This window comes from Eptesicus fuscus, chromosome 10, assembly GCF_027574615.1.
Source record: "Eptesicus fuscus isolate TK198812 chromosome 10, DD_ASM_mEF_20220401, whole genome shotgun sequence".
Lineage (NCBI taxonomy): Eukaryota > Metazoa > Chordata > Mammalia > Chiroptera > Vespertilionidae > Eptesicus > Eptesicus fuscus.
In genome coordinates this window covers 59167150-59194557 of record NC_072482.1, presented here as the reverse complement: position 1 = coordinate 59194557, position 27408 = coordinate 59167150, and the positions used below count along the sequence as shown (strand labels likewise).

Below are 27408 nucleotides of genomic sequence, written 5' to 3'. Positions count from 1 at the left end.
GTATATGGAATCTAATAAACAAAATAAACTGATGAACAAAATAAGACCAGAGGTATGGATACATAGAACAGACTGACAGAAGTTAGAGGGGAAAAGGGGGTAGGAGGACTGGAGTAAAGAAGGTGAAGAGATTAGCCAAAGAGCATATATGCATAACCCATAGACACAGGCAACAGAGTGATGGACAGAGGGAAGGGAGCTGGGTGGAAATGGGCAAAGTGGGGGGCGGAGGGAGCGCTAGGTTTACCTGTAATAGTGTCAACAATAAAAATAAAGTTTTAAAAAAACAAATGCAATGTGTGAACCTTGACTAATTCTGGTTTGGGTAAAATAAACAAAGCTATGAAAAGTATTCTAGGGTCAATTGGAGAATATGGAGTTGTATCTTAGATGGTATGTCATTATTGTTACTTTTTTTACTTTGAGAATGGACATGTGGTTATGTATGAGATGTTTTATGCTTACAAGATGTGTGCTAAAGCAGGAAGGGGTGAAGAGTTTGTCTACTACTGTCAAATCTAGATAGAGCGTACGTGTGTGCTCATTGTGCTGTTCTCTCAAGTTGTCACTATGTTTGAATGTCTTATATGTAGACTACCTACTGAAGTATATACACAAATACTAAATTTTTAAAGAACTGATGAATTAATATTTCCCTTTTCTATTTTAGGCTCAAGAGAAAGGAAGATTAGACTATGCTAAGGTAGGTAAATTTTATTTATAGCACACAGTTGTGTACATTTCAGTTTGGTGTTTGTTTGTTTTTTGCTTATATTTGAAAGGTGAAAAGAATAATCACATTCAAAGCTGAGGAACATTCCCTGTTAAGTAACAGGCATTAGCAGGTAATGTAAGATTCATTCAACAATAAGTTTATTTATTGAGCGCCTGCTTCATTCAGACACCAGGGTAGGTGTTAGGAATACAGCAGTGAATCAGATCCAGTCTTTCCTTTCCAGACATTTACACTCTAGTGGGGGAGACAGATAACTAATAAAAAAACTAAATGGATACATAATATAATGCCAGGTGGGTGTAAGTGCTATGAAGAAAAAAATAAACAAGGTAAGTAAGATCAGGAAGCATTGCTGGAAGGATAGATCTTTGGCCAGTGGATGGAAAGAGCTTTTATGCCATCAGATCATACCTAGGAAGCACCAAACAGGGCAGACTCCGGCTCCTGAAGGCAGTATTTCTCACATCACCTCTGGAGCTCTTGAAAACACACATGCCTAGGTTACCATTGCATCACCCCCTCTTTCACCGAGATCAAAATCCCCTGGTGGGAAGAGCGGGGCAGGGGCAGGGGCAGGAGGAAGGGTTTGAGAGAAGGTGCTGCAGATAATTTGACACACATCGTTGGTTGAAAATTGCTTTGGGGAGTTCAGATTTCAGTTTACCAGTGAGGTCTAGGAACACACTTGGGTCGCATTCTGTTTTCCCTTCAGGGACAAATGGAACATTTTAGCAGGTGTGTGGGATGCATATAGCTGCTTGGCTAAAGGAACATGTTAACCATCTGGCTTATACAGCAGCAGGAATATCCAGGGTGTGAGCACACCTGCACTCCAAAGACAGGGAGGGAGAAATATGACCTGTAAGGGCCCTGCTTGCAGGGGAAACAACTGAAACCCACAGCGCTCTCTCAGGGCTGACCGGAACCCTGTGCTCTCCTGGCCGCCCAGGTTTCCACCCTGGCTCCACGCCTTTACTCTGACTCCTTTCCCTGCCTGGAATGCAGTCCCTCCTTTTCTCTGTTTCTCAAGAAAATTAGATAATAGGAGCACCTCTAACCTGAGAACTTCCATATCTGTCACTTTGTCTTAGATGTGTGCTTGAGTCTTATCAGATACCCACATGTGGGTTGTGGACATATCCTCTTGGGTCTCCCACAGGCAAAGGAGCTCAATGCATCTTAAGTGGAACTCAGCACCTTCCCTGACATCTCTGGTCTTTTTTTTTTTTTTTAATAGACTATTTTTTAGAGCAGCTTTAGGTTCACAGCAAAATTGAGCAAAAAGTTTAGAGTTCCCACTCATCCACACACAGGCACAGCCTCCCGCACCATCAATATTCTGCTCCAGAGCGGTACTAGTACATGTGTTACAATGAACTTACATTGACACATCATTATCACCCAAAGTCCATAGTGTCCATTAGGGTCCACTGTTAGTGTTATAGCTCTGGTCCTTGTTACTTTTCTCTCTCCTGTTGTTGGCACTTATCATCCCACCAGTCAGCCATATGAGAAACTTAGAAGTCACCCTGAGTGCTCCTACTTCCTCACCCTATATTCCATGACCAAGTCATGCCTATTTTATGTCCTAAATTATCTTGAATCCAACCCCTCTTGATCTTTTCAGCCATTGCTCAATGTAAGTCCCTTCATCTGAACCACTGGAAAGCCTAACTGGTCTCCCTGCCTCTCCCTTGTCCCCACAAATCCATTAGTACTCAGAATGTCAGAACCACAAATCAGACAATTTCGCATTCCAGCTTAAAACCCTTCGTTAGCTCCATGTTGTCTGTAAAGCAATTTCAAAGCTTGCTAGATTGGCATATAAAGCTCTGTGTGATCACACCCCCGAGAGGGACTCTCCGGCTTCTTCTCCTTCTACCCTGCGCTCCAGCGGCACCAAATTACATAAAGCATGCAGTTTCTGTTCTTCATACTGACCCCTCTGCTCGGAATGCCCTTCCCCCTTTATCTGGCCCCTCCTGCTCTCCTGTATGGCTTAATTTAGGATCATGTGCTGTAGCAAGTCCTCCCTGGTTCCCCGGGCTGGAGTAGATGCTTTCCTCCGTTCTTCTGTACATTGGGGGTCTCAGTCACTGCACTTACTGTTATCGTGATCCACTTAAGAGCCAGATCATGGCCTGTGAGCTCTCTGAGGGCAGGGACAGTGTCTTATTTGTCTTTGTACACGTGGTGCCTAACACAGTGCTTGGCACTTGGTGAGTGAGTGAGTGAGTGAGTGAGTGAGTGAATGAGTGAGAAAATAGAAGGCACATGAAGTTAGTTCAGGAGAAAATCTGGTATAGGGTTTTTTATCGTAATCAGAGAAGAAAGGAAAGCTTTTGACACCTGTTGCAGGTATTAACTAGATTGAGAAGGTTGCAGAGAAAGGTTGTAATAAATTAGTTGGGAGATAAAGGCCAGGATTTTACTGTGATAGTAAAAGACAGCTAACTTATGAACCCAAAAGTAAAGCAATTGAGTAACTATTCATCATTCTGCTTATTTATGACTCAAAGAACTCCTTTAGGGTTTCTTATTGCAGAAGCACATACAATGGAAGAAGTTTGAAAAAAAGAAAAAAATAGATCAAACACCCCGGGACCGAGCTCTGATATCAGCCCTAACCGGTTTGGCTCAGTGGATAGTGTTGGCCTGCAGACTGAAGGGTCCCGGGTTCCATTCCAGTCAAGGGCACATACCTCAGTTGCAGGCTCCTCCACGGCCCTGGTCAGGGCATGTGCAGGAGTCAACTGATCGATGTGTCTCTCTCACATCAATGTTTCTCTCCTGCTGAAACCGGTTTGGCTCAGTGGATAGAGCGTCGGCCTGCGGACTGAAAGGTCCCAGGTTCGATTCCGGTCAAGGGCATGTACCTTGGTTGCGGGCACATCCCCGGTGGGGGCTGTGCAGGAGGCAGCTGGTCGGTGTTTCTCTCTCATCGATGTTTCTAACTCTCTATCCCTCTCCCTTCCTCTCTGTGAAAAATCAATAAAATATATATATAAAAAAAAAAAAGTTTCTCTCCCTCTCTCTCTCCTCCTCCCTTCCACTCTCTCTAAAAAGAAATAAAAATAAAGTTAAAAAAATGGAAAAAAATATCCTCAGGTGAAAATTAACAACAAAAATCCGGTATCAATCACTTGACCTCTTCAGTCTTTCCTCAGTTTCTTTAGTATAAAACAAGCAATTTAGAGTAGTGCTGTTTTATTCTTTAGGCCCATTCCAAATTTGAGAGGAGACATTCTTATCTTGTATATTTCTGCGGTGCAGATTCATTCCTTTATCCACTTCACCCACCCAATCGCTATGTATTTGACATTTAATATGTTGCCGCACTGTGTGGGTACTGACTCCCACCGTGAACAAGACTGCCACAGGCCTCTCCATCACACACTTCCTGGACTCAGACCTCCCTATCTTAAGTAGCCACTCCCCATTTGCTCTATTTTATTTTTCTTCTTAACATTTTTCATTTTTATTTAGGTGCTTGTTTCCTTCTTCTACTAGACTACAGAGCCCTGCAGGCAAGGCACGGGGTGGCTCTTTGTCCATGGTTGTGTCACCCGTGTCCAACACTGGCTTTCACATAGGAGTTCCTGATAAATGCGTTGGATGAGTGTTGCGTCAGAGTTATGCTAGAAGTGCAGGACACTGCAAGAGGTCTGGAATCAAGAATTGTAGACTCAAATTAGCCTTTTTAACAGCATATTGACTATACAACACAGTCCGTTCCAATGTTCAGGAGCCCTAAGTTTACCTTCCCAAGTGCCCAGTGACCATGTATCTCCTGCAGTAAACAGAAACCCACCACCTGGAATACTAGTATGTGGCGGTATTCCGATAGTTAAGGGCATGACTGTATCTAGGTAATTAATCCAGACCTCTCATCCTTACACTGACCTAAACCCAAGTACCACAAGAAGATAGATTATATCCATCGCTACTAAGTATGGAGGAGATGTCGGCAGGGTGCAGCTTGCGTATTCTCTTGTGCCGTATACACATCATGACCTCAGTTCTGCTCATCTCATTTTGTGTGGTCACAGTGCTCATGCTGACTTGCAGGCACCGTGCCTAGTGACTTAGGGCTTCCCTGGTGGGTTTATCTGTAAAACTACATTGGAAACTCAGTGGCTATTTCTGGAGACCGTCATGAAATTTGTCTGTTGCTGGAAATTTCTGTATTGCCAAGTTGTGAGTATTTACTCAAAAGCCAAATTTTATCTGAAAAATAAGATTTCAAGAGCCAAAGGAAATTATTTTGTCTGAGTGCTCTGTGGCTGTAGATGCCACCTCAGATTTAGTCAGCCTCAGAATGGCAAGGCAGAAGGAGAAAGGGTAGAAGAGGCCATAGATTCAAAATTAGCCTCAGCTGGATCTGTAGGATGTCTGTCACATTCAGCAAAACAGTGGTCTGTATGCAAACACTCAAATAAGAAATTGAATTACTTTTTAATTGAGTTCCTGTTGTAGTAGAGTCTGGATATAAATGCTTTGCACGGCTGCAGTGCCTTTCATCTTAAGATATGAAAGCCCTCGACAACTATTAATTCATTAAGTCTCTCCCGCCTCGGTAAGGTGGTTAACACAAGCACAGGCGTCCTCTACCCACGACGGAAACTCGTCCCCCTGGGGGCTGGGCAGGGAAGGCAGCTGCTTAACTGTAAGGCGATTCTACCCAGTAGCTTCTAAAATGGAAAAACAAGAAATATCTTACTTACCTAGTTAAAACTGCAGGAGGAGTTTTATTAGACAGAATGTAATTACCAGGAGTGAATTGTGACGGAGAAGCTGGTGCTACCAGTTTTGCTGATATGCACAATGTCCTGGGGACCTTAATTACAGTGATTGGTCTGCAGTCTGGTTGTGGAGGCTTCTGGCCCCAAGGTTAAGCTCTGTGATTCAGTTCAGTGCTAGAGGGAAGAGTGCCACCTACGGAACTGCAGGAATCTGTGGCCGTGTGCTGGGACTGCTGGCGAAGCTCCTCGGACCGCAGTTGCACGCAGTTTGCTATGGTAACTAACATACATGTCTGAAGGAAAGGGAATATGTTGCCTACTCTTGCTTAGAAAAACATCTACAAGCGTCTGTGTATTTCCCCCAGCTGGAGCCGAGCGTATGCCTGTAGTTTAGCCTACTGCTACGTGACACAAGCATGCTGCTAAAAGACTGGGCAGATGGTATTTTTACCACTTCAGGCAAAACATGGCACCTATGGTTTGGCTTTCTACAATTTTAATTTTTTAACACATTCAGAATGGCTTGCTTAAATATCTCCATCACAGAGATGCAGGCTTTTTCCTAATTTCCTTTTTATAATTGCTGCAAATATGCAGATATGTGTACATGTCACTTGGTCAGAACCACAGCCGGTCAGCACTGAAGCGGCCTCTGCTCGTCTTTCACGAGTGCCTAGGATGGAGCCGTAAATGGGCTTGACAATTCATGCTAATTTTGACACAAAGAGTCTAAATTTACAGAAGCTTTCTTTATATTCATCTCCAGTCTTTGCTGTGCAGTTCATATAATTTTCCCCATGACTCAGTACAGAAGAGAGAGTTGTTCTTTCTAATGTCTTCTTACTCGATAAGTTCACTCTAAGCTTAGAGAATTGCTCAAGATTAAGCACTTGATAAAGAAAGATCTTGCAGGTGTTAATTCATTAGAGAGATTTTTTTTAAAAAAAATTTTTAATTGATTTTAGAGAGAGAAAGGGAGAGGGAGAAAGAAAAACATCCATCGACTGCCTCCTGCATGCCCTGCACTGGGGATCAAGCCTGCAATCGGGCTTGTGCCCTGACCGGGAATCAAACAGGTGACCTCTTGGTGCATGGGAAGAGGCTCAACCAGCTGAGCTTTTTGACTTGCGCTCTCTCCTAGAGTTTGTTCAGGATCCCAGTGCGGCACATTCTCCTGGCTCGGTCCTCGTCCTCCCGTGCCTCTCAGGCAGTGTGCAGAAGGGCTGCTCCCTCCTCCCTCCCGCCCTCAGAAGGCCTTACACATTTTGTTTTGTTATAAAACGCATTTGCATAGGGTGCACATTAAAATTCTCTTCCAACCATCTAACAGTGCTGTCCACAGACATTTGCATTTGTATTTGCATGATCACATGTCATCACTTCCCTTTACGAAGAAAAAAGAGCCTTGCCTCACATGTCCTGATTCTCCTTCCAAGGTAGCCCTTTTAGCTGGTTTTTCTCTTTTATTCTACATAGATCATGTCAAACACTTTGCTGCATATTGAGTCCAAAATTCTTTTTTTCAATCTTGAATATAAAATTTGCTATAATATTATTGCCCTTTCTTTACTGACAAAGCCAGTCTCTTTTTTTTCTTTCTTTCTTTCTTTTTTTTTCTTTTTTTGGCAATTTTTGCCTGCTCGTTCTATCCCAAGCCCTAGCTAACTGGCTCTGAGAATTTTTCACATTGGCACATGTAGAGACCAGATGTTGCTGTGTTTTCTCCTCCCTGTACCCCTTTCTTGGGCAGATGCTGCATCTCCTACCCTGGGGCTTTACATTAGCTCCTTGGTAGAATATCCCATACAGCATCACTTATGCATGCAATCTCTCACTTCCTCTAACCTCGTAAAGTTGTCTGAACATTTAGGATTCCTGTTTTAGTGATAATTATGGAGATTATGTAGAAGCATTGATATTCCCCTCCCCCATCTTTTTCCATAAAGGACTTGTGGTCCAATTAGATCAGATGTTTATAAAACAGGGGCAAAAGTAGGTTTACAGTCGTGAGTACAGGAAACACAGCTTATTCTTATATTATTATTTATTCATTATTGTATTATTTTCCATGCAAACAACTCTAAACCTACATTTGCCCCACCCTGTAGAATTTCAAGGAAAATTATCCAAAAGAAAAAAGACGAAAGAAAAACAAAAAAAAAAGAAAAAGAAAAATTATCCAAATTCAAATGCCATTAATCATATAAATGCAACTATGTAAAATGTTATATGCTTGATAAAGACTGGAATATAACACATAAAAATGTAAATAAGGGCATTAAGTTGACCACATTTAAGCATGTTTAAAATAAGAAGTACATTGTATTTTTTAAGGATTTCTGCTTTCAAAGTGTACTCTAATTTGAATTGGAATTTTTCAGATTATAACTGGGGCTACTGAGAATTGAAAAATGTGTTTTTACTGATATAATCAGAATTTAATTTTAGGCTCCTAAAGAATTGCTTGCTTCTATGGCGATAGGCAGAGAAGCACAAGTGAAGAATGTAAATGTTTTTCCACTGTGAGGTTTTGTGCTGGGCCTCAGAGGGGCTGAGGTGCAGGAGGACAGCTGAGGAGGAGGGAACCTAGCCCTAGGCAGGCATTGCAAGTGTTGGTCTAAATCCCCACTCCTTGTTTCCTTAAAAAGCAGATAAAACCAGTTATTATTCTTTTTTGGCAATCACATTTTAGACAAGTGCTTTGCCTTACAGCAATAATGAATGGATTTTGCTTAATCTGTTTTTCAGAACAATTGATCTACTAAAATCAGTTTTTGCAACTACTGCTCTGATTCCAAATCTCCTCCAATATATAATTATTAATGATGGAAAAATAATCATTGATCAGTTTTTGTTCACAATAAAGCTTAGAAGCTTTGTGGATCATGTGAAAATTTTAATCAAAATAAATTCTAATCACACATGCAGTCATTAATGCCTTTAACCAGGGTGTGCCTTATCGTAAGCCTTCAAGTCATTTTGCAAAACAGTTGCCCTCTGGACATTTATTCCTTGCCCATCATCAAGCTAGTGTTTTTCCTCCTAAAGGCTTCTAGTATATTATTTTGCATTGGTCCTCAGTGACTATCATCTTGCTTTGATGATCTATTCTTCTAATTTCTTAATGTTATTTTAAAATTGGATTCTTGTTCTCTGAGGTGTTAGCAATCCCACACACCTCAATGGCATCAACAGATTTAATGACCATAATCTCTGTTCCCTAGTGCATCATGAATAAAATTATTAAATGATAGCAGTAACCCTCTGGATGACATCATAAAATGTGCCACCCTTTCAGTTGTTAGCCTAATACTGTTAATACTAATTTAATTCAATCCTCTAAGCAATTGTCTTTTTTCTTTTTCTTCAGATCACATATTCCTACTTTGTGATCTTTGGTTTCTAATTTTATATATAAAATGTGAAATTACTTAGTTCATAACAATAATATTTAGTGGGGCAATCTCTTTCATTCTTAAATTAACCATTTTGAATTACTGGCCCCTAAAAATTACATATTTATATAATAACTAATATTTATCAGCAAGCTTCGGCAGACTTAGATTTTTGATGACCAGTCTTATTTGTAAGCCTGGAATCACGTCTGGTTTTGCTCACCATTATATGTTCCCTGAGGGCCTAACACAGTGCCTGACACATACTAGATAACCAATAAATATTTGTTGAATTACTGTTGAATGAATGAATGAATGAATGAATGACCCACGGTATGGCAAATGTTTGTGCCTATATTCTGTACTTTTAATTCATAAGATATATTTGACTGCACCTTTGCTCCTGTTATTTCCCCCCAAGTACACTTTTAATCAAATTATTATATCCTCAATGCCTTGCACTCCCTGGTTTGAAATAAAAATGCAATTGGAGTAACCTTTTGAATCTTAGTCTAGAAAGCTAACTAAAAATGCCCTCCAGGCTGGTTCTGTGTGTGAATGCTCTGCACTGTGGGATAGCTGGATTCAATTAGTGCTCCTAGTTAGTGGTATCAGGAGCCACCTGTGCACAGGGAGCGCCTATGTGCCTTTATGTAGGGAGAGAGCCTTCTGTCTCCACAGAGGAGCCTGTGTAGTCCCCTGAAACAGTTCTTAGTAGAGCTGAAGGGAATATTGTCTGTCTCCTTATCATAAAAAAAAAAAATTAAAAAAATACAAAGGAGAAACTTGGGTTTTCCAAAATTATATTTTTTGAGAGAAAGGAGAAGCACTTGTTTGTAGATGCTGAATGTGCTTTGAGTAAGTTAGAAGTCTTTGTCATGACCTGGATTGATATTTCCAAACTTGGCCACTACCCCTACAGCCTGATTTTGTACAGCAGGGAGGATTTCGTGATGTCAAGATGTTTGATCTATCACAAACCTGTAATTTGTTTAGTTGGTGCATATGAAGCCATATCCCCAAGCACTACTCACCCCCCACCCCCCCACAACACACACACACACACACACTGTGGTGAGTAGATTCTGTCGCTTTCCCCCAAGTGCTTGACTTCCTGGCTTGATGAAAGGTCTTACCTATTCACCAGGACGTAGTAAAGCCCAAGATAAATCTCTGAAGATTGATTCCTGCATAGCACAAGAGTGCCCCTTGTGGAAGGTCTCCCTGTTCTAGATCTCAGGAACTTCCAACCTTTATCTGCCATCCACTCTGACAAGATTTGTGGGCACCAGTTAGGAAAGGTTGTAAGCCTTTGTACGCACTCTGATCTCTACGGTGCCTGCCATCAGGCCACCACACGCATGTTTTTCAGTGTGTATGCTGTTCAAGACACACCTGATCAGATGTTCCTATCAAATTCTATCTCTGAAGTCCTTCATTTCATGGAGAACAGATCACATTACCTAAGAGTGTTCATACAGTTACTATCTCACAGTCATGATTCTGCCCAGGTCCACTGACTCTACAGTGTGTTGCCACCATGCTGCTTCTCAAGATGCTTCAGCCATAGCCCGTTGGGCTCAGTGGATTGAGCGTCAGCCTGTGGACTGAAGGGTACCAGGTTCAATTCCAGTCAAGGGCATATGCCTGGGTTTCGGGCTTGATCCCCAGTTTGGGGAGGGGAGGTGCAGAAGGCAGCTAATCAAAGAGTCTCTCTCAATCATTGATGTTTCTCTCTCTCTCTCCTCCTCTCTCTCTCTCTCTCTCTCTCTCTCTCTCTCTCTCTCTCTTCTCCCTTCCTCTCTGAAATCAATAGAAAATATATACATTAAAAACAAACCAAAAAAAAAGATGCTTCATACACACTACAGAAAAAAGTAAGGGAGGATGTGCAGGTTCTTGTCTTGCTAACACCCAAAAAGTGTTATGCATTAATCTATAATCTAACACAGTCCTGGTCTCAGAAATAGTGACTGTCTAGTAAAAGACTCTTAGGATTTATGTTTGCTGAACCAGTGCAATAATTATATCTTAAAATATATTTGTATTGATTTCAGAGAGGAAGGGAGAGGGAGAGAGAGTTAAAAACATCAATGATGAAAGAGAATCATTGGTCGGCTGCGCGCCCCACACTGGAAATTGAGCCCACAACCTGGGCATGTGCCCTAACTGGGAATTGAACCATGACCTCCTAGTTCATAGGTCAACACTCAACCACTGAGCCACACCAGCCAGGATAATTATGATTTTTTTTTTCCTTTTAAAATTTTTTTTTAATTTCTTTATTGATTAAGGTGTCACATATTTGTCCTCATCCCCCCATTCCCATCCCACACCCCTCCCCACGGATGCCCCAACCCCCTGTTGAACTTAACCATTGGTTAGGCTCATATGCATGCACACAAGTCCTTTGGTTGATCTCTCCCCCCTCCCCCCAACCTCCCCTATCCTCCCTCTGAGGCCCGATAGTCCGATCGATGCCTCCTTGTTTCTGGTTCTGTTCTTGTTCATCAGTCTATGTTGTTCATCATTTCCCCTAGATGAGCAAGATCATGTGTCACTAGAGATATACTTATAAGAACTGAATGTGAGACGAGCAATAATAGTTATGCTGACAGGCAAATGAATCAGTCTGTAGTGAGTTTCTTTCTGGACCAACAGTTCTTTTGAGACCCAATTTCAATGTCCACCAGTTCCTTATGTGTACATGTCAGCACTGACCCCTCAGCTCTGGATGGTGGACAAATGGTGGTAACGGAGGTCCGACTCCCTCTGGTTTGGTCTCGGCCGGACTCAGGGGCACGGCTTCACCCAGATTCAGGGGCACGTGGCCTCACCCAGACCCAGGGGCGCGTGGCCTCACCCGGACCCAGGGGCGCGTGGCCTCACCCGGACCCAGGGGCGCGTGGCCTCTCCCAGACCCAGGGGCGCGTGGCCTCACCCGGACCTAGGTGCGCGAGACCTCACCCGGATCCAGGGACACATGGCCTCACCCGGACCCGGGGGCGCGTTTAAACTGATAAACATTCTTCACTCTTTTAAGAAAGTTTTATAGATATAGTTCTTATCATCATTTTTTTGAAGGAGACAAGGATCTGTGTTTATAAATATACCCTCTATAACACCATAACGTAGAAATCCCCTATGTCTGGAAGACGTGTTAATCCTGCAAATGTGTATCAGGATCCATGTTAGGATGTTAGGAATGTAGGGTCCTGTGAATGGTGGTGGTAGTGGAAGTAGCTTTGAGGGAAGTGATTCCCAAGTATCAGCATCCAAATATTAAAGCAGATGAAAATTGAGGCATGAGAAGGATTTAAGAAATGTCTAAGTCATTTACCTAAGTAAATGTCTAAGTCAGATACAGGCTAAAGTACAATAATAGGAACCAAGTTCGCTCTTACATAGTTTATGTGTTCCTCAGATAGCCCCAGGACTACTTGATGCCCACATGATGTGATGCTGTCCTCCCACAGTGTTCTCTTTCATGAAATAACCAGCATAGTGTTTGTCATGAGATAACAGAGCTTACTCTTTATTGATTCACTCCTAAAAAAAGCTACAGGCAAGATTGGCTCCATGCTGCACTCCACAACCTATGCTCTGTTTCGCTTTTGAATTTCTATTACAGAGTTTACTAAAAAGTTTCATGGTTCCTGGTTTGTTTGTTAACATTTTATTTTATTTTTATTTATTTATATTTTTAATCCTCACCTGAGGACATCTTTTTTATTGATTTTAGAGAAGAAGGGAGGGAGAGAAAGAGAGAGTGAAGGAGAGAAAGAGAGAGATGTAAGAGTGAAACATCCATTTGTTGCCTCCCACACATGCCCTACCAGGAATCGAACCCGCAACCTTTTGGTGTACGAGACGATGCTCCAACCAACTGAGCCACACTGGCCAAACTGATCCTAGTTTTGCTATTTGAATTTCAATGTGTATAATTAAGTTTCTCATTGGCATGTGATACCAAAATTAAAAATTAGCTTGGAGTCAGAATATGGATAAAGCTGTGATTATTTATAAATCATTAAGTTTTTCTTTGGAAAACATGAAGCACTGATTGCTTCTCAAGCTTCAGTTTAATATAATTCTTATTATTTTGCATGTGAATTCATGTGATTGAGAAAATAACTAAGAATTCTCTCTTTTCTATCTCCTGTCTTTGCCAAAGTAAGATATTTAGTTAAGATTGGTAGAATTTTTTTCCTATAGATTCTTGCAAATAATTTGTTACTCTAAGTCAAAAGGAGTGCTTTATTATGTTGTTTGCAATACATTTCACATTTTATCATATTAGAGGAAGGTTTTGTTGTTGCTTTTCCTGTTGCACCATCCTGCCATTCCGCTGAAGTGCTGGCATCTGAAATCTTGGAGTTGGGATGGGACTTTGGAAGCAGCATTGTCCCACCTCCCACACCTGCTGAGTTTCATTCATACTTTCTCTGACTTGGTCATCCAGTCACTGAGGGCTTCCATTAGTAGGGAGGAGTTCACAACTTGTCAGAAATAATTATTCTGTTGTTAGACAGCTCTAGTCATTTGAAAGCTGTTTCTTATTTGTCGTTGAAATCTGCTTCCCAGAACTTCACCTCATTGCTTTGGCCTGTCCCCTGAAGCATAGACTAGTAGAACAGGACTGCTTCTTCTTCCATGTAATTAATTGCTTTAGGTATTTGAGGATAGCGTTCGTAATTTCCTTTAATCCTTTCCTCCAGGTTAAACATTTTCTTAGATGACATGTTGCGAAATGCTTCTTCATCCTCATACTGGTCCCAGTCTATCTTGAATGCCCCTCTCACACGTGGCAGCGGCACCCAGAACTGAATACAGTTTTCTAAACGAGTTGACCATCAGAGTGTGCTGTGACCGTTCCTGCCTGTGTTTTGGAGATGTACACCCATTGATGCTGCCAAAGTTTGCATTTGCTTTTGTTGAATCTACATTATAGCTCTGGCTAGTGTGACTCAGTTGGGTGTTGGATTCTTGGAGGTCAAGGGTACATGCCTGGGTTGCAGGCTCAGTGGTCAGTGGGGGTGTGCAGGAGGCAGCCCATCGATATTGCACTCTCTCATTGATGTTTCTCTCTCTCTATCTTCCTCTCTTTCTAAAAATCAATAAACTATTCTTTTAAGAAATCTACATTATAGTCTTAAATTATGTAAGGTATGTGATTATCACAGATTTCAGCATTTTTTAATGAGTCACTGCCAAACTGAGCTTACACTTCAATTAATTTTTAAAACCTAAGTGCACAATTATACAGTTATTCCTGTTATATTTCATCTGGCTAGTATAAGTCTATTGTTCAACATGTCAAAACCATTAACATTTTGATGCTCTCCACGTGTTAGCTCTCTCGCTTGACTGTATGACATCTGAAAATTATAATGTAATATGCATTTCTTCTCCATCTTCATCCAAGCAATGCATAGAATTGATAAGGGAAAGAAACCAAATATTGAGTCCTATAGCACAACACTAGAGATCACTTTTCTTTTTAGGGGTTTAAAACAATAACATTTATCTCACGGTGTCTGGGGAGGGATCTGGCGTGGCTTATCTGGATCCTCATGAGCTCAGAGCTCAGGTGCTGTCATTGTGTGGGCTGTGAGCAGCATTTCTCTTCTAGAACTTGGGGTAGCAGAATTCAGTTCTTTTGGGTGTAGGACTGATGTCCTGGTTTCCATTTTGGGGCCTCCTCCATGTTCAAAGCCAGCTGAGGAGAACCACTTTTCTGCTCACTACTAATCACTTTCTAGGAATAGTTGTTTTACATATTCAAATCCATAATGCCAGACCCCATTTCTCTGTCTTATCCACCAAGGATTAAAGTTCCAAAATCTGAATATACTTGATCTCCGCTGTTTCTCAAGCTAATAGCCAAGTGGTCATATCCAAAGGAAAATGAGAGTGTTTTGTCATGACTAACTTGTCCATTGTGACCTGTCTGGAATTGTGGTCACCACTGCCTTTTTTCTGGAACCCACAAACCATCTCTTTAATACCTCTTCTGTGATCTTGCCATCATCGTTCATAATTCATTGGTCTGTGTTCCAGAATGCACCTGTCTTCATCTTTCTCTTTTGTCCTATGTTGAAAGACATTTGCATCTCCCCTCCTCTGTGAAGTTTCTCGTTCTTTCAGTTAGCTGGGAAGGACACTTACTCAGGCTAAGTATTCAAGAGCGGACAGAGATGGCTGGAAGCCACCGAGAAGGTGTGCCAGCCTAGAAATCAGGTCTCCAGAGTGAGGAGGAGGAGGACAGAGGGGGGAAGTGCCAGAAGATGAAAGCCCAACAGGGACATCAGACAGAATGAGTGAGAGATTTGCTGGTGGGGAGAGGAAGGGAGAGGAAGCAAGAGAGAGGGAGGGAGGGAGGGGAGTGAGAGATAAATCAATGATGAAAATCATTGATTGGCTACCTCCTGCACGCCCCCTACTGGGGATCGAGCCCGCAACCCAGGCATGTGCCCTTGACCAGGAATTGAATTGTGACCTACTGGTTCATAGGTCAATGCTCAACCACTGAGCCACCGTGGCCTGACAGTCATTACAATTTTAACTCATTATTTAGTTGCTCTATTTCTTCTTTGTCTTCTCTTAATAATACATCTTTCACAAATATTTGAGCTTGTTTTTATTAAACCACTGCCTTTACATTTCAAAGCTCATTATTCTTTCCCCGTGAATCTATCAGTCTTTTCTGATAGATTCTAACAAGGTTGGTTGTTTCTGAACATTTTTCTATGAGTAATGGAACTTTAAAACCATCTGTGACAAGTGTCCTGGTGACAGTACAGACTTACGGGTGGATTCCCACAAGATTTTACAACTTTGTTCCTGTCCTTTGTCAGCTCCTTCAAATCAGGGCTAAGCGTCCTGTGTCCACAGGACTACCTTGTGCAGAGAGGGTGCTCAGCAGGCCAGCTGCAGAGGGATGAGAAGCTCCTCCTCTCACACCTGGGCCTTTTCAAGTCTGAGCCCTGAGAGAGCTTAGTCTGCAGCCATTTATTTTGGTTTTGTTCATAATTAATTATGACCATTGTTGGAATTTAGTTTGTCACCCTTCAACTAATTGGGATGGGGCAAAAGTAGGTTTACAGTTGTAAGTATGCAAAGCACAGTTTATTCTTATATTATTACTTATTATTATTGTATTATTTTTTATACAAATAACTGTAAACCTACCTTTGTCCACCTTGTATTTCTAGTTATGATCTCTTAGAATCATGATAATCTTTTCACTAGCTTTTGCAATGCACTTTTCTTTGTTGTTATTGTTGTTGTTGTTAATCCTCAACCAAGGATATTTTTCCATTGATTTTAGGGCGAGTGGAAGAGAGAGGGAAAGACAGAGAGAAACATCGATGTGAGAAAAACACATCGATTGGTTACCTCCTGCACAAACCCCGACCAGGGCTCGGGCCAGGGAGGAGTCTGCAACCAAAGTATGTGCCCTTGACCAGAATCAAACCCGAGACCAATGAGCCAAACCAGTTAGGGCACAATGCACTTTTCTAATGTATAGTCTGGGTGTCTAAAAACCATGCCTGATGGTCCTTTCTTAACCTGATTCTGATACCAAGATGGCATTCTTTTTTTTTTTTTTTTGCCAGATTCCTATCACCTTTACATCCAATTACTAGTATGTTGACATAGTTAAGCAAGAAGTGCTTCTTCTGTCTTCTTATACATAAAATTATATCAGTCAGGCACACCAAGAATTTGTCAACTATGGAATGTGAGTTTTAGCAGATATTTGAAGATTGAAGTCCCTCATCATTTCTGCATCTTATCTTTTTGCCAACTTCATAATCTCCACTAGAGAAGCATGGTCCACTTCTACCCCTTGATTAAGAAGTATATGGTCTCTCTTCCCATTTCAACATGGTTTCCATTGGTTTTCTCTTACTCTTATCCAGGTATTTGCAACCATTTAAAAAAAATTTTAATGTGCCCTGTGGGGCAGCTTAATTGGTTAGAGCATTGTCCCAATATGCTAAGGTTGCAGGTTCAATCCTCAGTCAGGGCACATACGAGAATCAACCAATGAATGCATAAGTAAGTGGAACAACAAATCACAGTTTCTCTCTCTCTCTCTCTCTCTCTCTCTCTCTCTCTCTCTCTCCCTCCTCTCTCTCTCTCATCAATCAATAAATTTTTTAAAAACTTCAATGTATTTTTTTATATTCCCTTACTCTCTATTATCTAGTTTCTTCAGAACAAGGTCTATTTTGTGTTCCAGACGAGTTTTAGCATCCCAGTTTTCTCCAAGCATTCTGTTCAGTTGGGTGAAAGAAAACTTGGGATTATCTTCAAATCTTTTCCAGTGCTGTAGAGTGGAAGAGCTCTGGCTGTGAGACATGAAACCCAGGCTATTTCACAAGTTCCCTGTGCAGTCTCTCTCATCCCAGTATCTTCAGCAAAATGAAGTAAGATAGGATTGTGCGTGGGGTTTCTTCTAGGTCTTCAAGTCTTTCTCTGGTTTCATTGGAGAGAAGTGACTTCAGCCTCCACTTCTCTAAAGCTACTTACCGTATTTTCCCATGTATAAGATGTCCCCATATATAAGAAGCCCCCCACTTTTCCAACCTAAAATTAAGAAATCAATATTTTAAACTTTTTGCTGGTTTTCTTCTTAAGGCCTTCTTCTTTTTAGGCATCTTAAGGAGTTGTTCTTCCTGTTTCCTCCACTGTCTGATCATACACTCAGTGGGAGGAGGTCCAGATTGTCTCTCTGCAGCTCTATTTCCATGCTCTTTTGCATAGCTGATTACATTCAGTTTGAATTTTGCAGAGTAAGACAATCACTTACCAGTATTTATCTTTTTATTTTTTGACATCTTCATGGGCTCAGAACACTCAGGTCCCTGTTGCATCTGTGCACTCTCCACCTCCACCTCCAATTATGGCATCAGCTAACGTCAGTAACAACAAGGCTCATGATTGGAGGAAGCCTGTTTGACAAGATATGGGTAGCTAGGCATCCACTTGGCTCCCTCCTCTGCTGACTTCCGGCTCCCTCCTCTGCTGACTTCCGTGTATAAGACGCCCCTCGATTTTCAGTCTAATGATTTTAGAAAAAAATAGCATCTTATACACAGAAAAAATACAGTAGGTCCCATGGCAGAGGCTTGTACTTTCGAACCAAATGGTTTTTAGAGACAAACAATGATTTTCTCAAATGGGCCTCATAAAGCAACATTTATTGCTAAAAAGGTGTTTAGTAACACCTTTTAACAAATGTTAAGTAATAGTGCACTTAACTTTAAGTACTTTGCATCCTCTTGTCTGTATTAATACCTTTAATTGGATCCTCTAGCAGGGGATTGGACTTAATTTATTTCAGGTGATGCCACAATTATATAATTACTCAGTGGAATTAATTAGAGATTTAATTATAGTAGTACCCTAAAGTGCTATATCAAGGAAATAAAACACAGACTAATAATTTACCTTCAGAGTGTGTGTGTGTGTGTGTGTGTGTGTGTGTGTGTGTCACAAGGGCCAGTGTGGGCACACTAGCTCTTCTAGCCGCATCCTAATATGGAAAGTTCTGTCTCTGCATTGATTTGGGCTTTGCCCAGTCAAAATGTACATGAAAGCAAAAGTGGAAGGATCTTTTTTTACTTGTGGTGTTTTCTATTGTAGCTATTAGAATCAAGGTCATAGGTCCAGACCCTCTGTGTTCTATTTAACCCTTTCTGGTCCTGTAACTCTGTAACAGCCCTTCTTACAGGCAGTCCTAGGAAGCAGGGTTTCTCTCTGTATCTCCAGCCCCTACAGTATACCTAGGCTACATAGGTGCCCAAAAAATGCTTGTTGAATTGAATTTGATCATTGCAAAGACAACCAGCTGGAAGTATAGCTGAAACAATATAAACCCAATACAACTAAAATAGAGTTTTAAAATAAGAGTAACTCAAAATATATGCCCTCACTAGTGAGATACTCACAAATCTGGCTAATCATCGGAATGGCCTAGGAAGCATTTTTTAAAGACCTTATTGACTCCTGTCTCCAGGAACAGGGCCTAGGCATCTGCATTTTAAAATCCCCCGGGTGAATCTTATGGTCAATCAAGTTTGAACCCCAGCTTATGGCTTATGTGTTTTTTTGTCACATTTATATACATAGGACAAGACTGTCTTCTCAGGATAGACCCATTGCCTATGCAAATTTATAATATAAAATGAATCTCATTTATAGTCTATGAATTACATCTAAAGGATTTCCTTTGAGCCAATAGTTTGTGTAGGTGGTAGAAGTGTTTACAGATGGACTGTGAGGAACAATACCTTCCCTGAAGGATTAGATTATTGGTGAGTCGTTATGTGGGCGTTTCACACCTGGACTCTATCAGGTCCCTTGGTCTACAAAGCCCTGTGAGCCCACCTCTGTGGACAGAACAGATTCAGCTGTTAACTGGAGGTAAAATCGTCATCGGGTGAGAGAAATTCACTCTTTTAGGATGTGAGTAACTTTCAGTGATGTCCTCCTGGGTGCCGTCTTGTCCTAATCTGAATTACCCTTCATTGTAGAGTTACATACCATATGAGCCACCTTTGAATATTCAGTTGAGCCTAACTGAATACTACATAGAGTACCAAATTAAATGAAACGATCAGAGAAATACAGAATGTAGAACATGGTACAACACAGCCTAGTCCTTTCAAAATAGCAATGTCATAGGGGAAAAAAGATTAAAGTGTCATAGCCAACAAATGAAATGTATAAACCAGGATTGATGAGGTTGAAATTTAAAAAGCTAAAAAAGACATTTTAGAGTCAGATGGGGAAATTTGCACATGGACTAGGTATTAGATAGTATGAGAGAACTGTTGTGAACTTTCCTAGCTGTGATAATGGTATTCTGGTTTATATCAGGGCGTGTTCTTAATTTAGGAGATACATGTCCAAACAAAGGCTAAGCATCCTGCATTCTGTGGTGTGTCCAGGGCAGGTCCTACCGCTCAGAGCCTATTGTTAAATATTCAAGAATTTTGTGATCCCACAACCCTCGGTAGCTTGAAACTCAATGATGGGAGTATTCATACCACAAAATTCTGCAAATGCTACAAATAAAGCTTTGTCCTCCCCTGGAGAGCTAATTTATCACTGCCTCCAGCTTATTTTAAAATGGTTCCAAAACACACACACACACACACACACACACACACACACACACACGTAGACAGAATAAAAATGGCAAAATATTAACTATTGTTGAATCTAAGTAGAAGATAGTCATTGTTTTAACCTAGGAGCCAGCAGACTTTTTCTATCAAAGCCAAAGTGTAAATATTTGAGGATTTGCAGGCCATACAGTCTCTGTGGCAGCTCCTCGACTCTGCACTCTGCCATTGTAGCACCAAAGCAGCAGACGGCCCTGAAATGAATGGGCATGGTTACGTTCCTACGAACTTGATGGAAACAGGGGGCAGTGGCTAAACGCTGAGGAGGAAGAAGAAGAAAGTCCTTGTGAAGATCTGTGGTGTTTCAGCACTGTCAAGCACTCTGCTGGCTCATGTAGTCCTCCCAACAGTCCTTCGTGGGACTGATATTATCTCCATTTAGAACTCAGGGAGTTAAATGACTTCCCTAAGCCCGGCTGGCATGGCTCAGTGGTTGAGCATCCACCTATGAACCAGGAGGCCACGGTTCGATTCCCGTTCGGGACACATACCAGGGTTGTGGGCTCAGTCCCCAGTGTGAGACATGCAGGAGGCAACCAAATAATGATTCTCTCTCATCATTGATGTTTCTATCTCTCTCTCCCAATCCCTTGCTCTCTGAAATCAATAAAAATATATTTTTAAAAAGTAAATAAATAAATGGTTTCCCTAAGATTACTATGCTAGAATGGAGTTTGATTCTGGCTGCCTCTGATACCCAGCACCATTTTAGTGTCTTCATGCATTTGGTGATTGGCAAGAGACCAGGGAACCCTCGGCTGCAAGAGTCCCCAAGTTCACATGCAGGGTTGAAATGTCCATGGAGTGCTGAGAGTCTGGTGGAGCATAGTATCAAGTGCTGTTGGACTGGGTGTTAGAAAAACCTGGCTTCTGGGCCCTGGCCAGGTACCTCAGTTGGTTGGAGTGGCATCCTGATATGTCAAGGTTGTGGGTTCCATCCCCAGTTAAAACACATACAAGAATCAGCCAATGAATGCATAAATAGGTGGAACAACAAATTGATGTTTCCTTCTCTCTCTCTCTCTCTCTCTCTCTCTCTCTCTCTCTCTCTCTCTCCTCTCTCTCTCCTCTCCTCTCCTCCCCCTCCATACCCTCCCCCCTTCCTCTCTCTCTCAAATTAATAAGAAGAAAAATCTGGCTTTTCATCTTAGCTTTGCCACTATCCCATCTATAATTGGTGAACCCCTAAGCTTCTCTGGACCTCTGTTCGTCTTATAATTAGAGGAATAAAACAGCTTATTTCTTTTATTCTTTTATATTTCCTGGATTAGGCATTAGCTTAAGGTGTAATGAAGAGATAGATGGGTGAATGAAGAATTAAAATACGACACTGTATAATAATGCTGTACTGCAATATGCAGAGTGGCACCTAGTCCCTTAGGGTGTCATCCTAGCTGAGTACATTCCACCCAAGTGCAATTTGGGGAGCTTGATGGCAGAGATGAAGCTACAAGTAGTCTCCCTAAATACATGGTGAAAGGGGGAAACGGATGGATTCCCCGGGGGCAGAATTGGTGGTGGGTAGACTCTGTAGGAGATGAGGGATGGTGGGAGCCTGAACTATCGTAGTGGCAATGGGAATAAAGAGCAGAGGATCAAGTTGAGAGCTTTACAGGAGATAGAATAGCTAGGACTTAGTGGTGCTATCAGTCAAGATGGCTCCCAACACCCTCATAATCTCTGTGGCTTCAAACAACAAAGACATGTTTCTCGCTGGTATGACATGTCCCTTTCAGGTCTGAGAGGCACTGTGGTGGCTCACTGGGTCCCTCTGGGATCCAGGCTGAGGAGCCTCTCAGTGTGGCCGTGGGTGTGCCAGAGGGAAAGCTCTGCAGGGACTCCCATGGACAAGTAAAGGCTGCAGCCCAAAGGGACATGCATCATTCACAGGGACTAGAACCTGTCACTTGGCCCCACCCAATCTCTGGGGGCCAGAAAGTGCCGTCAAGGGTAAACATCGCCGGTGCTGCCATGGTGCCTGGCTGGATGTGAGGGATGAGGGAGGACCCCCGGTTTCTGGTTAGGGAGGTTGTCACTGAGAAAGAAAAGTTGAAATAGGGCAAGGGGAAGGTGGACAGACCAAATCTTTTTCAGCCCTAAAGTGTAACCATTTTATTGGAAAGCAGTTCTATTTGTTGGTGAGAGTTACTTTATTCTTTACAAAGGCTATTTTCAATTCATTCTTCCCAAATAAAGTATTTTAGTTTTTAAAATGTAGTGTTCATTTTTTTAAATGTAGCATCTTCCTTGAATTTTCATATGGACTACTGTGTCCACATACTGTGGGGAAAATGTAATGTTTAACTAGGATGTTAATGAAGCCTTCCTCACATAAGAATACTAGGCTGCTGATGCAAAATGCTGGAAACGCAAATGTCCTCCACGCCACTCCCGCCCCCAGCAGGGCACATTGCAAGATCCCAGTGGGTGGGAGTCTGGGAGGTGTAATTAGGCTCCTTGGAGCCCAGTGTGCTCCCCTGGAGGCAGACACCGAGCAGCCTTAGGTTCTGAACGTTGGTGCCTTGAGATCATTGGGGGATGATGTCCTCTTTACCTCAAAAGAAGGAGCTGGCACAAGGAATCTATATGGTTGTCCCCCTCTTTGTTTTTCACCTCCCCGCCCCAATTTAATTGTGGTACCTTAAAAACTGACTTTCACTGTGCGTTTGTTTCTTAACAGTTGCGAGAAACAATCAAAGCTGGCAAAGGTGTGACTTCAGCTATTGACCTGTGTCGTTACCATGGAAACAAGGCCCTGGCGGCCCTGGAGAGCTTTCCTCCCTCCGAGGCCAGATCTGCTTTAGAAAACATTGTGTTTGCTGTGACCAGATTTTCGTGACACCAAATTAAAAAGACACGATTGTTCGTTAGCTGAAAAAACTGAGGAATGAGGTGATCCAGAGAGCTTTCATAATGAAATATCTCAATTTGTTAATGACTTTAAAAACATACACATTGTTTTTTCTTCCTTTTATCACATTGCTAAATGAATACTGCCATCTTTTTGGAACTGCTACAAACAAAATTAGAAGAAAAAAAGGTCAAGCCGTTTTCCTTTGTCACGCCAGAAGCACACTTGAGGCTGCAGTAGCAGAAATAATTAATGAGATTCGCTCCTGTGACCTCAGCAAATGGACAGGAAATAAGTCCTTATTGATTGGACCGAGCCAGGGATGGCGCCAGGGCGGTGGCCTGTGGTTTTCCTTCTAAAGAGGACAGAGCAAGCTGGGCGCTTCGGGTGTCGAGGGACACGCTGACGGTGCCAGCCCCGGGGGGACTGTCGCTTCAAAGACCAGTGACCAGAGGGCAGTTCAGCGATTAAGAAAAACTATGCTTATGTCTCTGTATTTACAGACACAGTGTGAATATACTTTGCACTTCGTGGTTTTTGTAAGATTTGGGGAAAATTGTTGGGGGAAAATGCCAAATAGTTGAATTAAGAGATTAAAACGTTATCAAAAGTTAACTTGGTTGTAGTAGGAATTGCCTGTTTTTCTTTCTTCAAGATCAGTTTTCTTTTTAAACACATTTCAAAGAACAAAACTTTTTATAAAAGCTGAACACGATACTTTTTTGAGTAAAAGGCATTTATTTGTAATACTTTGTCATAAAGAATACCTTTAATTTTTACAAGTTTCGTGTGTGTGTGTGTGTGTGTGTGTGTGTGTGTGTGTGTGTGTGTTGCCCGGGGGAATTCATTGGCAATACTTTTTTTAAACCTCAGAATGTCAATTTTTGTTTTTGAACCACAGACATCAGTTTCACAAGGAATATAAGCCAGCTCACGGTCCTGCAACCAGACCCTGTCTCTGCGGCTCATAGGAGATATCTCTGCGGTTTGCATGCAATGTGAGAACACCGTTGACAAGGAGGCTGAGTTCACAGAAATGATCTGGAGTGGGATTCAGCTACCTTTCTTCCTTATGTGGTGTAATTACAGCCCTATCTGGAGACAGGGGGCACAGCAAACAGATTTTATTACCTTGTTCACTCCAACACTAAGGGAAGTTGTTTTAGTTAAATCCTCCCCGCAAAAAAGTTACAAAACCATTTTATCAGGGCCTAGCATGAGGCCTGCAATGAGGAGAAAATCTAAAGCTAGAGGTTGATGCATTGTATTATGAAATATTTTTAGGTATCCTTGAAATATAATGTACAGTTTATGCTACTACAATTTGAAGGCGTATGGATTTAGATTAAGAGAACACTTTTCTGTTTGAAATGTCTTTTCTTACAGAAATTTGCTTAATTAGTAACTGGTTAGATGCTTTAGAGCAGACCAGATTTTAATCATTAACTTCCACAGAGGAGCTGTGCTTGGTGTTGTGTGGGTGTGCAGGAAGTTAAGCGAGCTGTAGGTTTTATTGAGCAGATGGCCGGGTGCCGAAGGACACAAGGCAAGATTCTAGGGCTCTTCTGATTCTGGTTTAGCTGCTGGTTTGCAAGTCACTTTCCTCTGATCCTCAATTTCCTCATCTGTAAAATAAGGTTAAACAACAGAATGTATGAGCTCCCTTCCAGCAGTGTCTTATTTCCTAAAAGTTTGACATTTCTGACTGTCTAGATGACAAAGATACTGTGAGGCTCAAGGACAAGGTGAAACCCAAAGAGTGGCGCGGTGTTTGAGCATCAATCGACCTATGAACCAGAAGGTCACTGTTCGATTCCTGGTCAGGGCATATTCCCAGGTTTCGAGCTTAATCCCCAGTAGGGGGCGTGCAGGAGGCAGCTGACTGATGATTCTCTCTCAGCATTTATGTCTCTTATCTCTCCCTCTCGCTTCCTCTCTGAAATCAATCAATAAGTAAATACCTAGTAAAAGACTAATATGCTAATTGACTGTACCTTCACGACACCCACCAGTCAATCAGGAGTGAGTACGCAAATTAACCCAACAAAGATGGCGGGTGGGGCGGGACGCTTGCATTGTCGCCATGGCAACGACACAGGCGTTCCGCACCACCCCAGCCACTCCGGGCCTTTGGGCAGCGTGGGAGGGCAGAAAGGCGGCTCCAGGCCAGAGTGGAAAGGTGGCTCTGGCCAGAGCGAAGGCGCTGCCGGCAGCCAGGTTCAGGGGTTAGCCCAGGACAAGCTGCTGCTGCCCATTGCTCCCCTGGTTACAAGTCTCATGGAGTCCCTTAGAAGTTAGGTGACACCTGGGGGGGAGTGGGGGGCGAGGAGAAGGGAAAGGGAATGGCATGGGCATGCTTCTTGGAGAAAGTGCACTGGGACCTTCATTTTCAGGAGTTTTAAAGGCTGGGAGTTTAGGGGAGGTCTTAGGAACAGATCAATAGAATATTCATCAGCTTTATGCTGATGCACCAAAATGAGATTTATACTTAACCTATCTGTCCTTGGGTGTGGTTAGCAGATACCACTTAATTGGATTTCTGTTATCTGTCTCCCTGAGTAGGAAGATTTAAACCATTTACCCTCTAGCTGGGGAGAAGTGCAAACCATTTACTCTGGTGTCCTTGGTTTAGGGAAGATAGGATTTACTAATTGGACACAAATTGCTATTTAACTGTCTGTTTCCCCATTCTACTCGCCCTTGGAATTTTCCTAGCTCCTTACTCTTCTTCTCCAGTCTCCATCATCTAGACCAGTGGCAACGCTGCAGATACTCAAAGAATACTTGTTGAACAAATCAGGTGTCTTGATGCATAGAGGGTGGCCTTATCAATTAGATATTGATTAGATAGTGAGCTATTTGCCATTCAGGATTAGTTACTTTGAAAGAAGATAAGGATTATGCTTATTAAACTTTGTTTCACTGGATGATGACACTGAGTCCTCTTCATGTTTTCTTGCTCATATAAGGTGACTATCTAGTCATATAATTGCCAGTGACTTGTTTGCCTGGGCCAGGTCTCACTCCCCAATGTTTGAGACTTTATCTTATCTACGACTGTGTTATTGCTATGGCTCAGGATGTGGGTGACACCTACACACTTGGGTAAAAGACGTATGCAACCCATTGAACTCAGGTGACCAGAAAGTAATCTGAACAACCCGTGATTATATGATCACCTTTCAAAACCTAACAGGTTGCTACAACATAGATCTCTTTGGGTAAGTGGGTTTTGGGGAAATTGTGTTTACTCAACAAAGTTGCCACTAAAGGGTACTTTTTTTTTTTTTTTAAGACTAGCTAATCAGCAAGTCCATCACTGATAAGGAAAATCTTGCTTTTCAGAAAACACTTATCAATCTCCTTCCTAGAGATCTTAGTCTCAAGAAGATCCTTTTCAGCCTCTTCGTCTGTCTTCCCACTAAAATCCTATTGTTAAGATCACCTTTCTGGACGACAGATTTATCTGTAGACTCTCTAATGACTTCGGCTCAGTCTAGAGAAGGCACCCAAAGCGCAGAAAGGCAAAGATGGATGGGCTTGGTATTCTAATCCATTTAACTGTGAGGACATGATTGTCATTCCACTATTATTAATAGTTTCCATTATTGTTAATCATGCTTTAGTAATAATCAAATCATTTGCACTTCCTTTAAAAACACAAAGCAATCTAACAAGCTAATCATTTATCTCTTTCTCTTTTCCCGAACTTCAGTCCGGATCCCTTCTCAAATTAACTGTTTTATTCTTTCAGAATGGGTCCTGCCTCTCCATTAAGGAGATAACAGACTTCCAAAGGGGATTGAAAAAGAGGTGTCACCAGGGGAGTGGCTAGAGGACTCAAAACAATATGCTTTGCATATCGTTTTTCACAGGTTGTAATTATAGTATAAATTCAACTTTGGGTCCTGCTGTTTTCACGTAACACATCATGAACATTTTTCCATGGTGCTATAGTCTTCATAACCATGATTACTAAGCAGCTTAAATTCTAAGCAAGCATCTGAATTTTTATTCCCGGTTAGTTTCTCTGTTGTAAATGGGTCTGTGGTAAATACTTCATAAATCAACTTCCCAACCTGCTACGGAGAAAGTGTTTGACTTGGGAAGATAGCGCCCCTGCAGGTTCTCCACAGCAGCCGATTACAACAGGAATAATTCCCTTAAAATCCTTCCGTTTGCATGATTCATCTTTCAGCTGGTGGCTCCCATTCCTGCAAGATGAGCTCAGGATGGACTCACACCCTACATATTTTCCCTTCGCTTCAGTGTAAGCTGTCAGCCAGCCACACTTCAGTTTGATGACTTCTTTTTTGCCACTGAAGTTCAGTCTCCTAGGACAGGAAAGGGGCCTAGTCATTGTCAGACCTGCTGCTTTCGGCCAAGACCCGGGGGCACCATCTTAAGAGAAGAGAAGTTATCTTTGCTTCTTTAAAAACTTGGGAGAAGGTGAACAAAATAATTTTTGTCTAATAAAATCTTTCAT

At 41.9% G+C, this 27408-nt stretch overlaps 1 protein-coding gene across 1 annotated transcript in view; it reads left to right on the top strand.

Moving 5' to 3' along the window:
• The window catches only part of PDSS2 (decaprenyl diphosphate synthase subunit 2), a 197916-nt gene extending 174379 nt beyond the window's left edge, over window positions 1-23537 (top strand). The window contains exons 7-8 of the mRNA XM_008156109.3: window positions 671-703; window positions 22752-23537. Of these exons, the coding sequence (XP_008154331.2) occupies window positions 671-703; window positions 22752-22910 (192 nt within the window). The 3' untranslated portion in view covers window positions 22911-23537. The remainder of the gene's footprint in view (window positions 1-670; window positions 704-22751) is intronic.
• Window positions 23538-27408: the final 3871 nt, after the last annotated feature.